At 40.1% G+C, this 16390-nt stretch overlaps 1 protein-coding gene across 2 annotated transcripts in view; it reads left to right on the top strand.

Annotated features, from left to right (window-relative positions):
* Positions 1–16390, top strand: part of LOC113804147 (P-selectin-like) — a 152531-nt gene that overhangs the window by 122318 nt on the left and 13823 nt on the right. For both annotated transcript variants that reach the window (XM_070139045.1, XM_070139044.1), the window contains exons 6-11: positions 3318–3440; positions 7623–7702; positions 8157–8361; positions 11888–12037; positions 14116–14292; positions 15133–15312. In XM_070139045.1, coding sequence (XP_069995146.1) covers positions 3318–3440; positions 7623–7702; positions 8157–8361; positions 11888–12037; positions 14116–14292; positions 15133–15312 — 915 coding nt within the window. The remainder of the gene's footprint in view (positions 1–3317; positions 3441–7622; positions 7703–8156; positions 8362–11887; positions 12038–14115; positions 14293–15132; positions 15313–16390) is intronic.

Raw genomic sequence — 16390 nt, 5'->3', positions numbered from 1 at the left:
AGGGGATGGGGCGGAGGAGAAGGAGGTGGGGGTGGGATAGTGGAGGGTGGGATAGCTTAGGGGGAGGAGGAGGGGGTGGGGTAGTGGAGGGGGAGGAGGAGGGGGTGGGATAGTGGAGGGGGTGGGGTTCTCTGAATTTTGGTCTCGTTGCCCGGTACAGGAATGGGTCGTTTTGGGTGATGGGATGGTTTGCGGGTGGTTCTGTGTTTGGCTTTCCTTTTCTGTCTTTTAGATTTACTTCTTTGTCTTCTTGGTCGTCTTCGTATTCTCCTCCTCTTCTTGTTCTTCGTCTTCATTGTCTTCCTTTCTTCTTCTATTCCATTTTTTTGCGTCTGTTAATCTATTACTTTTATTCTCCTATTCACATTCTTCTGTTTTCTTCTTTGTCTATTATTTTCTTTTTTCTTCTTCATGTTCTTCCTCCTTATGTCTTTTTTTTCTTTCGCTATTTTCCTCTCTTTTTGCCTTCCCTTTTCTATATTTTTTATGTAAATAAAGACCCTACAATTTTTCACGAAATTCCATAAAACCAAAACTTGAAGAACCTCAAAGTAATATGAATAAGAGAGAGAGAGAGAGAGAGAGAGAGAGAGAGAGAGAGACAGAGACAGAGACAGAGACAGAGACAGAGACAGACAGACAGTCAGACAGACAGAGAGATTAGGATAAATAGGATATAAAAGACATCCGGTAATAAATGAAGACGATTAAGAAGTCTCATAAGAAATGCATTTTCTGTCCCACGGTGATTACAAACAATTTTAGTCTGTCCTTGAAGGATGAAAAATCCCCTTTGTCTAACGATATAATTAGTCCGAGTTAATGCCTATTAAGTCATTAATTATGTGATTGTGGTGAATAGATTGATTGTTTTGCGGTGTATTGAAAGAGTAGAAATTGAGGGGGGGAAATGTCGGATAAAAATAAAATAAAAGGTAGGGGATAAAAAGGGTAATGTATAGGTATTCAGTAATAAGGTAGAATAAAATTAATGTATTTAAATGAAATCTGAAATAACCGGCAAATGTAATGTCTCAGATATTAAGAAAAAGTACGGCATATTCTCTTCTTTTTCTCAGTATCTCCCTCGCGATCTATAAATTCCATAAACAAACAGATATAGACACATCCGTCGTCTTTAACGCTCCTCTAAATCCTCTTCCTCCGCCTCTTCCTGGAATCCAATCCCTTATAGCAAAGGATTTGAGACTCCAAGACGAGAGACAATCGCAGGAAGCTGTTATTATAGACTCGATGGGGGGTTGGGATGCGTCAGGGGAGGGGGGAAGGGGGTAGGGAGGGGGGTGAGGGAGGAAATCCCTTATTGCAAAATGTTGCTTGTTTTCTCGCCTCTAACTCAAATGAATGGCGATTTGTTTTTTGTTTTGTTTTGTTTGGATTGTATCGTCGGTGTCGGTCGGTGATGATGTTTGTGTATGTGTTGTGTTGTGTAAGATGTGTAGGTAGGTGGAGAATATTTTTGTGTAAGGGTTGGTTTTATTTGTTAGGATTAAAGTGTTTCTCTCTCTCTCTCTCTCTCTCTCTCTCTCTCTCTCTCTCTCTCTCTCTCTCTCTCTCTCTCTCTCTCTCTCTCTCTCTCTCTCTCTCTCTCTCTCTCTCTCTCTCTCTCTTTAGTTATTGATGGTATTTCGTTTTCTTAGCTTGTACGAAGGATTCGGATGGGTAGTTTGATAGACAGTTAGACGGGAAAAAAGGTTGTTTGGCACCTGCCTGTAACATAAGTACATGGTAACATAATTACTATTTATCTTGTGTATTTTTTTTTTTTCTTCTTCTTCTTCTCCTTCTTCTTTTTAGGGGGAGAGGTTGCGTCAGGAGGACTGAGGCAGATGGGTGGAAGGATGTAATTATTAATAGTTTTCATATATTAGCTACAACTGAATTACTTTGCTACATTAGTTTGTCGGTTCTTGTGTTATTAAGTTGGATCATTGTATTACTAAGATTGTGTTGCATTTGGTCTGTTGATAGGAATGAACAAGGATATAAAAATAGATTGAGATTACTAGAATGTTGTATTTTCTTATATTACCATGCCGGAAAAAGTAGTTGATTTATTATTAATTATTTATTTGATTTTGTTACTACTTATCAATAAATCATACAACTTTTTCCATATTATTATTGTCATTATTATTATTGTTGTTGTTAGGGGCAGTGTTAATATTATTATTATTATCATAATTATTATCACTATTGTTGTTGTTAGAACTAATGTTATTATTACTATTATTATTATTCATACAATCTGGTATGTGGAATTTTGTTCGATTCGTTTGTAAAGTCTATATTCTAATTACTGTTACTTATTGTTATTCCATTTTCGGTATCTGTGTCAATAATTTCCATCATTATCGTCATACGCGTCATTATCATACATGCAGTGATGTAACTGTTCCTATCATCATTATTGATATTATCATTTCTCCGAAGAATTTTTTTACTTTTCAAAGGCGTTTACATTATATTCAAACCACGCTTTGACCTATTTGTTTTATCATTTCGAACCACATTTTTCGTCAACAGATGTTTTCTCTCTCTCTCTCTCTCTCTCTCTCTCTCTCTCTCTCTCTCTCTCTCTCTCTCTCTCTCTCTCTCTCTCTCTCTCTCTCTCTCTGTCTCTCTCTCTCTCTCTCTCTCTTCTCTCTCTCTCTCTCTCTCTCTCTCTCTCTCTCTCTCTCTCTCTCTCTCTCTCTCTCTCTCTCTCTCTCTCTCTCTCTCTCTCTAACGAAATCATTTTCAAATGCCGTTACTGAAAAACATTACCTTTCTCAATTACATAATTTTAGAAACCTTTATATATTAATTTATCTTTTTGAACCCACACTTTTATCTGTCCATTTATCTTTTTTTGAAACCACACTTATCTGTCCATTTATCTCTAATAAAGCCACACCATTATCTATTCAGTTATCTTTTTTGAGACTTTTTTTTCGTATATATAAGTTTCATTTTTTTTATTTTTTATTTTTTTTCGTTTATATAATTTCTCCAATTTTTTTTTAAACATTGTTTTCCGTTTAAGTCATCACATCTCTATTTTATTATCATTTATTTACATTTTTTTTCTTATATTATAATTTCTCTATTGTTTTAACATTATATTTCATATCATCATCTCAGTAAATAAAAATCGTTTATATCGTAATTTCCTTTTTTTAACCTTTCTTTCATTTATATCATCACTTCTGTAAACAAAAAATCATTTACAGAACATATATTTTTTATTTTTAATATATATATATATTTTTTTCGTTCACACCATCCTTTCTCTAACGAAAACCACCCTATTGCAGAGGAGGGAGCCACGAAGGAATTCAGCTGCGCCCGCCCTATGGTCGGGAGGTACGTCTTCGTGCAGATGGTGGGCGTGGAAGGCTCCATGTCCCTGTGCGAGGTGGAGGTGTACTCGAAGCAAGGTGAGTGTGGGCTAGGGGCGGGGGCGGGGGCGGGGGGAGGGGTGTGTGAGTGTTTGTTTGTAAGCGGGGGTGGGAGGGGGTGAGTATTTGTTTGTGGGCGGGGGCGGGGGGAGGGGTGAGTGTTTGTTTGTGGGCGGGGGGCGGGGTGTGAGTGTTTGTTTGTGAGCGGGGGGAGGGGTGTGTGAGTGTTTGTTTGTGAGCGGGGGCGGGGACGGAGGTGTGTGTGTTTGTTTGTGGGCGGGAAGTGTTTGGGAGTCTTTGTTTGTGTGTGTTTGGGGGGATTGTGTTTGTTTGTGTGCTTTAGGTGTACTCATAGCAAGGTAAGTGTGGGCCGGGGGGAGTGTTTGTGAGTGTTTGGTTGTGTTCTGGGGGATTGTGTTTTGTTTGTTGGGGGGGAGGGGAGGTTGTTTGTGTGTGTTTGGGGGGATTGTGTCTATTTGTGTGCTTTAGGTGTACTCGAAGCAAGGTGAGTGTGGGCGGGGGGGGGGGTTATGAGTGTTTGTTTGTGTGTTCTGGGGGATTGTGCTTTGTTTGTAGGTAGGGAGCGGCTTGTGTATGTTTTGGGGGAATCGTGTTTGTTTTTGTGCTTTAGGTGTACTCGGAGTAGGGTAAGTGTAGGCGGGAGGCGTGTGTGAGTGTTTGTGTGTGTTTTTTTTGTCAGTTTTGAGGGATTGTGTTTGTTTGTGTGTTTGTGGGCCTTAAGGAGTTATGCTTTGTTTGTTTGTTTTAGGAGATTGTGTTTGCGTGTATTTTGTTTGTGTGTTTGGGTGTTGCGTGCTTGCCTCTGCTTTGTTTACGGCTAATGGGATATGTTTCAAGTTTTATAAAGCGTTTTCGTCTAAGTGTTTGTTTGTATGTGTGTGGGTGAGTTTCCTTGTACATGCTTGGGTTGGTGGGTGAGTTTTTTTTTTCTTCTTCTTCTTTCTTCCTTTTTCTTCTTCTTTCTTCCTTTTTCTTCTTTTTCTTCTTTCTTCCTTTTTCTTCTTCTTCTTCTTTCTTTCTTTTTCTTCTTCTTCTTTCTTCCTTTTTCTTCTTCTTCTTCTTCTTTCTTCCTTTTTCATCTTCTTCTTCTTCTTCTTCTTCTTCTTCTTTTCTTCGGTGGGGAGTGGCTGAGAGAAGTTTCTGGTCGTAGTCTTTTGTATCACTGTATATGCTTTGTTTGTTTGTATGTTTGTCAGTGAAGTGGTATAATCTAGTGTGGAAGAATGATTTATATGTCTTCCTTGTCGGTAGGAAAGGCTATGATATTAAGATTCTACGTGGGGCTGCTTCTGCACTTTCGCAACAGCAATAACAGAAATATAAATACGTTAGCTTATTCCACATTTTAAACTTTACATCAATAGCGATATACTTTTGTTTTTTTTTAAAGTGTGTATGTTGTTTTGATTATATTTATTTTACTTGCTGGAGCTGAAAAAATAAATGAGGTTGTGACTAGTATTACGTGCTTAGAAATCTATTAATATACAAGCAGGATTAAGTTCAATGTCCTTGCATGTTGTTTTTATTTCATTTTACTTTTGTATTTTCCTCTTTTTTTCTTTTCCTTTGCACTATTTCACCCGTTTCACAGATCTAGAAAGATGTTTTGGATAAAGATTCATTGCAGAGAAACGAGAGATGAACTTGTGTTCAATGTTGCATTTGATACTGAAAGCCGATGCGAGATGGCGCTGTTATCGAACACTTGGCAACTCGTTAAAACTCAGTTGTTTCTTTCTCAATTTCTTTCTTTTTTTTCTCTCTCTATCTCGGTTGATTCAATAGCTTAGTTTTTTTTTCTTTTGCTTTTTGTTTTGTTTTTTTTTGGCCCATTTCTATTTCGTCATTATAATGCGGAAAGGGAAAAAAATCTGTTACTTCGATCAACAATACGAAACCACGCCCATTATTGAGAAAACTAAGCCTTGTGTATACCTTAGACACAGGCTGCGTAAGGATCAATTTCCTTTGCTGTTTTAGATTTCATTACCTTTATTTGATACCCCAATCTGACTCTTCTTAATAGGCGTAATAAGGCTGATTATTCTCTGCAGGCCTTGTTACCCTTCATCAGAGAGAATGCAGTGTTGCCACGTCATCTTTTCCCGCCACATTTCCTTGAGATTTCATTTGTTCCTCTTTTATTAATTGATTTAATTAATGTCTTAGTCGTTTGTCTTTGCGATTTGGTTGGCATGATACGGAAATCTTTTCGATTCTGTTAAAATTCATGTATTATAAAGACATTTATAATACATATTTGATTGCATATCTGGCATTGCATTTTATAGTTAATGTATACATTTGTTAAAATTGTTTCTTTATTTGTTTCTTTTAAATTCCATTCACTTTTGTCTTACCAGATAGCAGTTATGTTTATTGTAGATTTCAATGTACGATTATATATATATATATATATATATATATATATATATATATATATATACATATATATATATACATATATGTATATATATATACATATGTGTTTATATATACATATATATATGTATATATGTATATATATGTGTGTGTGTGTGGGGGTAAATATATATATATATATATATATATATATATATATATATATATATATATATATATATATATATTGTGTGTGTGTGTATCATATATATATGTACATGAAGGTCTTTGAACATCGGCCCAATTTAATCCCATTAGAGTATTCGTGTCTATAGCATATGTTTTCATATTCCGCACATTCTTGCCATGGTTCCGGAAGGTGTCATGTGTGCGAGGAATGTGACAGGTGCATGACAACCCTGACAGCTATTTCCTAATGTTAAGTGTAATTTCACTTTACATTCAGACTTCACTTCACCTCAGTCGCTTCCTCGTCTAGGTTGTGTTTAAAATCTTTTCGTCTTATTTTTTTTCTTTAATTGGATTTAGATTTGTATGATTTGAAAATAAACATAAAAGAAAAATAGTAACTATTAGTTTAAAAATGAAAAAGAAAATCATTTTTCTTTAACCGTACCATGTTTATTATCCCTTTTTCATCTATTTTCTTATATCCCGCATTCGTCTTTCTGTAATTAATGAAGCACAAAAATACTAGTAGCATTTTCATCTTGACGACAGAAAGGAAAATCCGTTTTCTTTGCCGCGACCACAACCTCATCCGCCGTCAATAGAAAACGGGGACGATAATTATGACGTCATAATCGCGTCACGCTTCGTAATGGGGACATTTGCAGAGCGAACTGAAGGTGTTTGCAATGTCGTTTCTTCTTGCACTGTTGCGTTCGTGTTGTCCTGGGAAGAGAAGCGGAGTTCTTGATACCCTGTGATTTTACTGTGTTTGTCTGAATTCGTTCCGCCGTAAACCTTGATGCTGGATTTTATCGGATGGTTTAGATATTGTGGGAAGTCTTGGTATTGGATAGCAATTAGGTATTATATATATGTATATGTGTGTGTATGCATATATGCTCATACATATATATGTATATATATATATATATATATATATATATATATATATATATATATTTATATATGTGTGTGTGTGTGTGTGTGTGTGTGTGTGTGTGTGTGTGTGTGTGTTTGTATGCGTGTGTGTGTGTGTGTGTGTGTGTGTGTGTGTGTGTATGTATGTGTGTGTGTGTGTGGGTATGAGTGTGTGTGTGTGTATGTATCTGGGGAGAGAGAGAGAACCAGAGAAAGAGAAGCAGATAGGAAGGACAGAGGGAAAGAAAGGCATGGTTACCTGATGTTATGATATATGTGTAAATATATCGATTTATTTATCTGTACAAATATGCTACATATTACATAGAAATATCCACCTTCTCATATCTTTCATATATATCCCACGTAAACAAGACTTCAAACACCCCATTCAGGTAAAAAAATAAAAATATAATCATGTTATATCATAGTAGATTACAACTTCAAATTCCCATTCAGGTGAAATTATAATATAATCTTATTTCATCTACTGAGATGAAATCATAACATAAATAACATAACATAACATAAATAATAACATAACATAAATATAACATAACATAACATAAATATAACATAACATAACATAAATAAATAATAACATAAATAACATAACATAACATAAATAATAACATAACATAACATAAATAGATAAATAAATAACATAACATAAAATAAAAAATCATAACACATCACAGGAGATTACAATATATTCCTTTCTTTCAGAATTCTCCAAAGAGAAGTGCACAGACAAGGCTGACCTTTCCACCCTCGGCATCTTCAACCAAACATGTTACGAGTTTCAAGTAAGTTTCAATCTTTCCCTTCGTTTTGTTTTGTTTTTCTTCTTCTTTTCTTGTTTCCCTTTTTTTAATTTCCTGCTTTGTGTGTCGGTGAGTTTTGTTTTCATGTTTATATTTGTTGTTTGTGGTTGTCGTTTTTTAGTGTTTAAGTTGGTTCTTTGTGGGTGAATTTGTAATGTCTTAAATAGTTTTCATGAAAAATGGTTCCAATTAATGTTTGCATTTTATGTGTTGCGATTAAGATTATGATTTTTAAAAAAATATATGCTGGTATGTGCGTTTTTTGTGTGTATGTGTGTGTGCGTTTTTGTGTGTGTGTGTGTGTGTGTGTGTGTGTGTGTGTGTGTGTGTGCGTGCGAGTGTTAGTGTGTTTAATCATGATTCTATCCACAAACCACAGCATCCTCTTACCCGCACACTAACAACACCTTTCCCCTCCCCCCCCTCCACCCCACAGATCACAGAGGGCGGGACGTTCGAGCGAGGTCGCGAGTACTGCCAGGCGCGGGGCGGTGACCTCGTCCACGGGATAGGCAAGGTCACGCACTCCTTCCTGGTGTCGGAAATGGAGAGGGTCAAGGACAAGACGAAGACGCAGCTGATCTGGATCGGGGCGCAGAAGGAGCCGTCGTTCATCTCTCGCACTTGGAGATGGGTTGACGGTAGGTGGAGGTGGTATGGTAGAAGGGGAAGGGGAAAAGAGGGATAGGGAGAGGGGGATAGGGAGGGAGGGAGGGAGGGAGAGAGGGAAGGAGAGGGAGGGATGGAGAGAGGAAGAGAGGGAGGAAAGGGGAAAGGGAGGGATAGGGATAGACGGAAAGGGAGGGAGGGAGGAGAAGAGAGAGAGGGAGGAGAGGAGAGAGAGAGAGGAGAAAAGAGAGAGGGAGGAGAAGAGAGAGAGAGAGAGAGAGAGAGAGAGAAATTAAAAAGAAAGAGAAAGAATAAAAGAAAGGGAGCCAGGGACGTAGGAGAAGGGAGACAAGGAGGAGGAGAGTGAGTGCGTGATTGAGAGAGAGAGAGAGAGAGAGAGAGAGAAGGTGAAAAAGAAAGAGACAGAGAATAAAAGAAAGGGAGCCAGGGAGGGAAGAAGGGAGAGAGAGGGAGAGGGAGAGACTAACACTGGGAGACCAAGACCGCAGCATATGGAATATGGAATTAACACGCATTAACACAGGAAATCCAAGACCCAGTGTATGGAATGTGTGAAATGGTACACAGGAAGCCAAAGACAGCGACGTGAGAGAAGAGAAAGTAACACACAGTAAGCCCAACACAGTACCGTATAGAAATTTGAAATGACGCACAGTAGATTAAGCTCATTAATGTATAAAGAGTAGAGGAAATGTTACAAATACGTACATTAATAACGACAAAATATGATTAAAGTTACCAGAAATACCAAAACAAAATTACAAAACATACATTAATAATGGAAATATCCATAACGTCAAAAGCAATACTAAAAGAATAAAAAAAAATCAAAACGGACACATTAATGACGACATAAAACACAACAAAGTTTTCATTTCTTTGAGTTCCTCCTTAAAGAAGAATCCATTTTCTTCAAAGGCGTTGCAATCTGTGTTTCTCTTTTATTGTGGGCGTGTGTTGGTTCATTTCCTTACACGTTACTGTTAGTGCGAGTGGCTGATAAGGGGTAAAGAAATTTAAATTGGGTATCATAAGAGGTTGATTTACGATAAACCCAGTGGGAAAATATTGGGAATGTATAAAGAGAATGTGTACGTCAGGTAAATACATTACATGTACGGTAGAATGGGTATATATATATATATGCGTTTGTGTGTATACATACATATATATACATACGTACATGTACAGTACGTATGTATGTATATGTACGCATGAAAAATCCTCCCTCTTACTCCCTCGCCTCCCAATCATCATTGTTATATACACACACTACCTTCTCTTCTGCCCTATCGACTTAATCACTTTCCTCCACCTTTCCCCTCTTCCTATTTATCGAAACTCCACTTTCTCTTTCTCATCTCCATCCCTTCCCTTTCCGAGATCAAGTCAGACAAGAGAAAAGATAAAAAATAGGAGTCATATTTCATCCTTAAAATTCCTGGACAAACACGTTGAATCAGCTGTTTTTTCGGGAGACTTTCAATTGTTGTGAAAAAATAAAAGGGATGTTTTGGAAGTCTTCACTATCACTTTCTGATTGTTTTTTTTTTATCTTTTCTTTCTTTGTTTATTTCTGTTTCTCTAATCTCATATCTCTGTTATCTTTGGAGATGTATAGTATATTGTTCTTATGTAATGTTTTGTGTTAATTTTAATGTTAATTTTCCCTTTTCGAATAGATTTTAGTTAGGTATTTTTAAAATATTTAATTATATTTAATTGCCTTATGTTTCGAAACGTTAAAAATATCAAATAGTCTGTATAAACAGAAAGCACAAATATAATATAGTCTGTTTGTGTAAACAGAAAGCACTTTTAAATTAATTTCAAGTACCTTGGAATTCACTGACGACCGCGTCCTATTGTCTGCAACAGCGAGGTGATGTTGCAGAATGTGCAATCCTATGGCAACATAAAATTTGCATGTCACTATATTACGTAATCCTTAATGTTTTTTTAGTGATGAATATGTGTGTTGTGTGTTGTTTACTTTTCTCGTAAATTACGGTAAAAGAACCGGTAACTTGAGATTATTGGAGAGTTTGAGAAGGGATTAATCCAAAAATAAATAGGTGATTACTATAAATTAAGACGAAGACTGCGGTTGTTTTTTATCAGTACATCATAATTATAAATACGTATTATTTGGAACATGTTGGTCCGTGTGCCAAAAACAACACATCTAATAAGTGATACACGGGAATTTCAGAAAAAAAATCTAGACAAAAAATAATAAATAACCCACTATACCTCCATGCGACAAAAAGTAAAATATTATTTCTTGATGAAAATGTTTGACCCATTTCCTTAAAATCCCACCCACCATACCTCCATCCCTCAAACCCTAAAGAAATCGTGAACTAGTTTTCTCTTTGTCTCCCATCCATATTTTAAAAGAAAAAAAAACAAGCGACGTTCGCCTGGCGCAGGCATCATAACCCGTGACGTCACGCGGGAAGATCTGCGAACGGGGCTGTTACGTCATCGCTTTCATGTCCCAGTTCTGCTGTTGCGTGACGCCCCTTTAACCTGTTGTCTTGGGGTTATCTTTGGGTTTATTGTGTCACTTATTAATGCCAAAACACGTACTAGTGATTATGACTTCATCGATTAATCAAATTGAAGTTGTTATTGACTGATTTATTTCTTATTTCCAATCTATATCACTTAGAAAGAAATTTAATACATTTTTTTTTAGAATTGATGTTTTGCCCCATTTAATCTTTCTGCCTACTCTTTGTTTCCTATTGTATTATCTCTTTTTTAACTTTCATTATTGGTAAATTACGTACAAAAATAATGGTCTAGCTAAATTCGCTTTTTAATTGGCTCTGCTCATTATACAACAAATGGGTCTAGCGACACTAATTATTATCATCACTCTCTCTTTCTCTCTCCTTCGCTGCTGACCGATGAACACAATTTATGACTGAACGCAAAAAAGTGCAATTTTAGCATAATAATTGGTTAGGTATTTCAAATTAATCCAACAACATAATGATAATGATGTTATTATCCACATCTCTATTTTCCAATATTCTTTCGCAGAATTATAAAAAAAAATATCACTCCCAGAAACCCAAACTGTACTTTCTATCTATAGAACCCACCGGACCTTGAATCCCTAAAACCTCAAAACCTTAAAACACGATCCCTAAATCCCTGATCCCTAAAATTACCCCCACCAGTTCTCTTAAAAGACTCGAACCCCCTAAAAGACACCCCATTCCTATCCTTCTTAGTCCTTCTAACCATCCTTAACCCCCCCCCTTAAAACCTCCTCAGAACATCTTCAAATTCCCTAAAACCCCTTAGGCCTCCTTAAACCCTCACCCTTGAATCCCTAAAATCCCATAAGAATTCCTTAAATCAAGAACGAACAATCCCTTTAAACTCCCTCCCCTCCCACCAGAAAATAGTAGAAAAAAATATAGTAAAACAAAAATAAAAAACAAACAAACAAGAGCATTAACCCCATTCAACCCCCTCAAAGCCTCCACAAACCAACCCCTAAACCCTCCCTCCCGCCCCCAGACGAGATCGTCGAGAAACCCCGGTGGGGGCGCGACCAACCCAACAACTACAACGGCCAACAGAACTGCGTGGTGCTGGACGGGGGGCGAGAGTGGCAGTGGAACGACGTCGGGTGCGAGCTCAACTACTTGCACTGGATCTGCCAGTACCGTGAGTAGTTTTTGGTTGTCTTTTTTGTTGTTGTTTTTGGTTGTCTGTTTTGTTGTTTTTTTTGTGTTTTTTGTTGTCAGTTTTGTTGTCTTTTTTTGTGGTTTTTGTGGTTTTTTGTCTTTTTTGTCTTTTTTGCGGGTGTGATGGTTGTTATTGGTGTGATTATTTGTATTAGTGTTTTGATATCATATGCATTGTTTTTTTTTTCGGTATTTTCATTTCCGTCTTCATTTTTGTCATATTCATCTTCATATTCATATTCATGTAGATATTCATATTCACATAGATATTTATAATCACATAGATATTCATAATCATCCCCATTAAATATGTGTACCGCCATTACCTACCTCTTCGTTATTATCACTTGAATCATATTCATTCCCATTACATCACACCCTTATCACATCACCCCCCTTTACCTTACCATCACCCCCCTTACCTTACCATCACCCCCTTTACCTTACCATCACCCCCTTTACCTTACCATCACCCCCCTTACCTTACCACCACCCCCTTTACCTTACCATCACCCCCCTTACCCTACCATCACCCCCTTTACCTTACCATCACCCCCCTTTACCTTACCATCACCCCCCTTACCTTACCATCACCCCCCTTACCTTACCATCACCCCCTTTACCTTACCATCACCGCCCCCTTACCTTACCATCACCTCCCTTACCTTACCATCACCCCCTTACCTTACCATCACCCCCCTTACCTTACCATCACCCCCCTTTACCTTACCATCACCCCCCTTTACCTTACCATCACCCCCCTTACCTTACCATCACCCCCCTTTACCTTACCATCACCCCCTTTACCTTACCATCACCCCCTTTACCTTACCATCACCCCCTTTACCTTACCATCACCCCCTTACCTTACCATCACCCCCCTTACCATACCATCTCCTCCCTTACCTTACCATCACCCCCTTGCCTTACCATCACCCCCTTACCTTACCATCACCCCTTTTACCTTACCATCACCCTCTTTACCTTACCATCACCCCCTTACCTTGTCATCACCCCCCTTACCTTACCATCACCCCCCTTACCATACCATCAACCCCCTCACCTTACCATCACCCCCTTACCTTACCATCACCACCCTTACCTTACCATCACCCCCCTTACCTTACCATCACCACCCTTACCTTACCATCACCCCCCTTACCTTACCATCACCCCCCTTTACCTTACCATCACCCCCCCTTACCTTACCATCACCCCCCTTACCTTACCATCACCCCCCTTACCTTACCATCACCCCCCTTACCTTACCATCACCCCCCTTTACCTTACCATCACCCCCCTTACCTTACCATCACCCCCCTTTACCATACCATCACCCCCCTTACCTTACCATCACCCCCCTTTACCTTACCATCACCCCCTTTACCTTACCATCACCCCCCTTACCTTACCATACCATCACCCCCCTTACCTTACCATACCATCACCCCCCTTACCTTACCATACCACCACCCCCCCTTACCTTACCATCACCCCCCTTTACCTTACCATCACCCCCTTACCATACCACCACCACCCTTACCTTACCATCACCCCCCTTTACCATACCATCACCCCCCTTACCATACCATCACCCCCCTTACCTTACCATCACCCCCCTACCTTACCATCACCCACCCCCTTACCTTACCATCACCCCCCTTACCTTACCATCACCCACCCTTTACCTTACCATCACCCCCTCTACCTTACCATCACCCCCCTTACCTTACCATCACCCCCCTTTACCTTACCATCACCCCCCCTTACCATACCACCACCCCCTTACCTTACCATCACCCCCCTTTACCTTACCATCACCCCCCCTTACCTTACCATCACCCCCCTTACCTTACCATCACCCACCTCTACCTTACCATCACCCACCTCTACCTTACCATCACCCCCCTTACCTTACCATCACCCCCCTTTACCTTACCATCACCTCCCTTACCATACCACCACCCCCCTTACCTTATCATCACCCCCCTTACCTTACCACCATTATCCCTTTACCCTACCACCACCACCCTTACCTTACCACCATTATCCCCGCAGAACCGACGTCCTGTGGCTCGCCGGACCGGAACGAGAACACGACCATATCGACCACCGAAACGACTACGGATACCACGGTCACCTACGCGTGCCCCGTGGGTAACATGGTCGTGGGCCACGTTAACCGGACGTGTCTGAGGTCGGGCTTCTGGAGCGGCACCCCCCCGACCTGCAAGTGTGAGTGTTGGGAGGGAGGATGGGGTTGGTGGAGGGGGGGGGTTGGGGTTGGAGGAGGGGGGTGGGGTTGGAGGAGGGAGTTGGGGTTGGTGAAGGATGGAGGAGGAGGGGGGTGGGGTTGAATATGGGTGGTTGGTGGGGAAGTGGTTGGTGGCTGGTGTAGGAGGGGGATGGGGTTGGGGTTGGAGGAGGGTGGTGGAGAAGAGGGTTGGGGTTGGAGGAAGGTGGTGGAAAAGGGGGATGGGGTTGGAGGAGAAGGGTGGAGAAGGGGGTTGGGGTTGGAGGAGGGGGGTGCAGAAGGGGGTTGGGGTTGGAGGCGGGGGGTGGAGAAGGGGGTTGGGGTTGGAGGAGGGGGGTGCAGAAGGGGGTTGGGGTTGGAGGAGGGGGTGGGGTTGGAGGAGGGGGTTGGGGTTGGATAAGGGTGGTGGAGAAGGGGGTTGGGGTTGGAGGAGGGGGTGGAGAAGGGGGTTAGGGTTGAATAAGGGTGGTTCGTGCGGAAGGGGTTGGAGATGGGTGGAGTGTGTTTTTAGGGTTCAAAAAAAGGGTTTGGTGTGTTTTGGGTGAAATGTGGTGTTTCATTTTATTTGGGGGAATTAATTTTTACCCCACGCTACTACGGTTTTCTTTCTTTTTTTTCTTTTTGAGTACATCCATTTCCCAACGTGTTTGTGTACCATTGCCTCCTACTTATACTGCAAATTGAACAAAAAAATTATGAATTAATCAACAACATCCATATTCCAAAGAGCCAACGCATCATCACTCCCTCCATCAACAACAAATCAAACAACATCAATTAATAGAAAACAAAAATCTAACATCACATTAACGCACCGACAGACGTTGACTGCGGAAGCCCCAAGGAAATCGAGGACGGTACAATGGTCCTGGTAGACGGCCGTACCACACACGGAGCCAAAGCGGTTTATGAGTGTACCACAAACTACACTATTGTTGGGGAAGATACAGCTGTGTGTTCCGATAACGGTACTTGGTCCCCCGAAGCTCCGCAGTGTCTCTGTAAGTTGTTATTGTTGTTTATCTTTGTATTTTGCTTGATTTTGCTCTTGATAGTGTAGTTTGTTGATATGCTGTTCTTCTTCATCTTCTTTTTATCTTTCTTTTTCCCTTTTTTTGCTGTGATATATTTTTTTGTGGAATATGTTTTTTTATTATTATTTCTTTTTGTGTGTGCTATTAAGGTTATTTTTCTTCTTAGTTTCATTTTTTAAAAGTTTATTCTATCCTGTTCCATATATTTTTTCCGCCATAGCATTTGTTATAACTTATCTTAGTGTTAATAATTAGTATAGTGTTATTTTTCGTGTTAAAGCTTTCACTGCTTTAAATTGTTTTTTTTACCTGTAGTCATACTATTCTGTTTGTTTGTTGTTTGTAGTTTGTGACTGTCGGCTTTGGTGGCTGTTTGTGTGCGATTTGAGGAAAGGTTTTTGAGGTTGATGTTATTATGTATGTGTGGGTTGGGTAGGGAGGGGGACCGGGGATGTGTGTGGGTGAGGGGTATGTGTGTGTGTGTGTGCGTGTGTGTGTGTGTGTGTGTATGTGTGTGTGTGTGTGTGTGTGTGTGTGTGTGTGCGTGTGCGTGCGTGCGTGCGTGCGCGTGTGTGTGTGTGTGTGTGTGTGTGTGTGTGTGTGTGTGTGAGTGAGTGAGTGAGTGAGTGAGTGAGTGTGTGTGTGTGCGTGTGTATGTGTGTGTGTGTGAGAGAATGAACGAGTGTGTCTGTATGCGCGCTTGTGTTGGTGTGGGTGTGGGTGGGTGAGTGTGTGCGTGCGTGCGTGCGTGCGTGCGTGCGTGCGTGCGTGGCAACGTCCTTGTGTGACAGTGAAAGAGAGAGAAACATAGATAGATTGAGAAAGAGAGGGAGGTAGGGATAGCTACAGAAGTGAGAAAGAAAGAGACAGAAAGGGAGACATACAGAGAGAGAGAGAGAGAGAAATAAAGAGAGATAGAGGGAGAGAAAGAGAGAGAGAGAGAGAGAGAGAGAGAGAGAGAGAGAGAGAGAGAGAGAGAGAGATAGAGAGAGAGAGGGAGGGACGGAGCGAAAGAGTGAGAGGGAGCGATAGAGAGAGAGGGAGA

Source organism: Penaeus vannamei, chromosome 25, assembly GCF_042767895.1.
Source record: "Penaeus vannamei isolate JL-2024 chromosome 25, ASM4276789v1, whole genome shotgun sequence".
Taxonomy (NCBI): domain Eukaryota; kingdom Metazoa; phylum Arthropoda; class Malacostraca; order Decapoda; family Penaeidae; genus Penaeus; species Penaeus vannamei.
The sequence above is the reverse complement of the archived record's forward strand: the minus strand, read 5'-3'. Positions and strand labels throughout refer to the sequence as shown.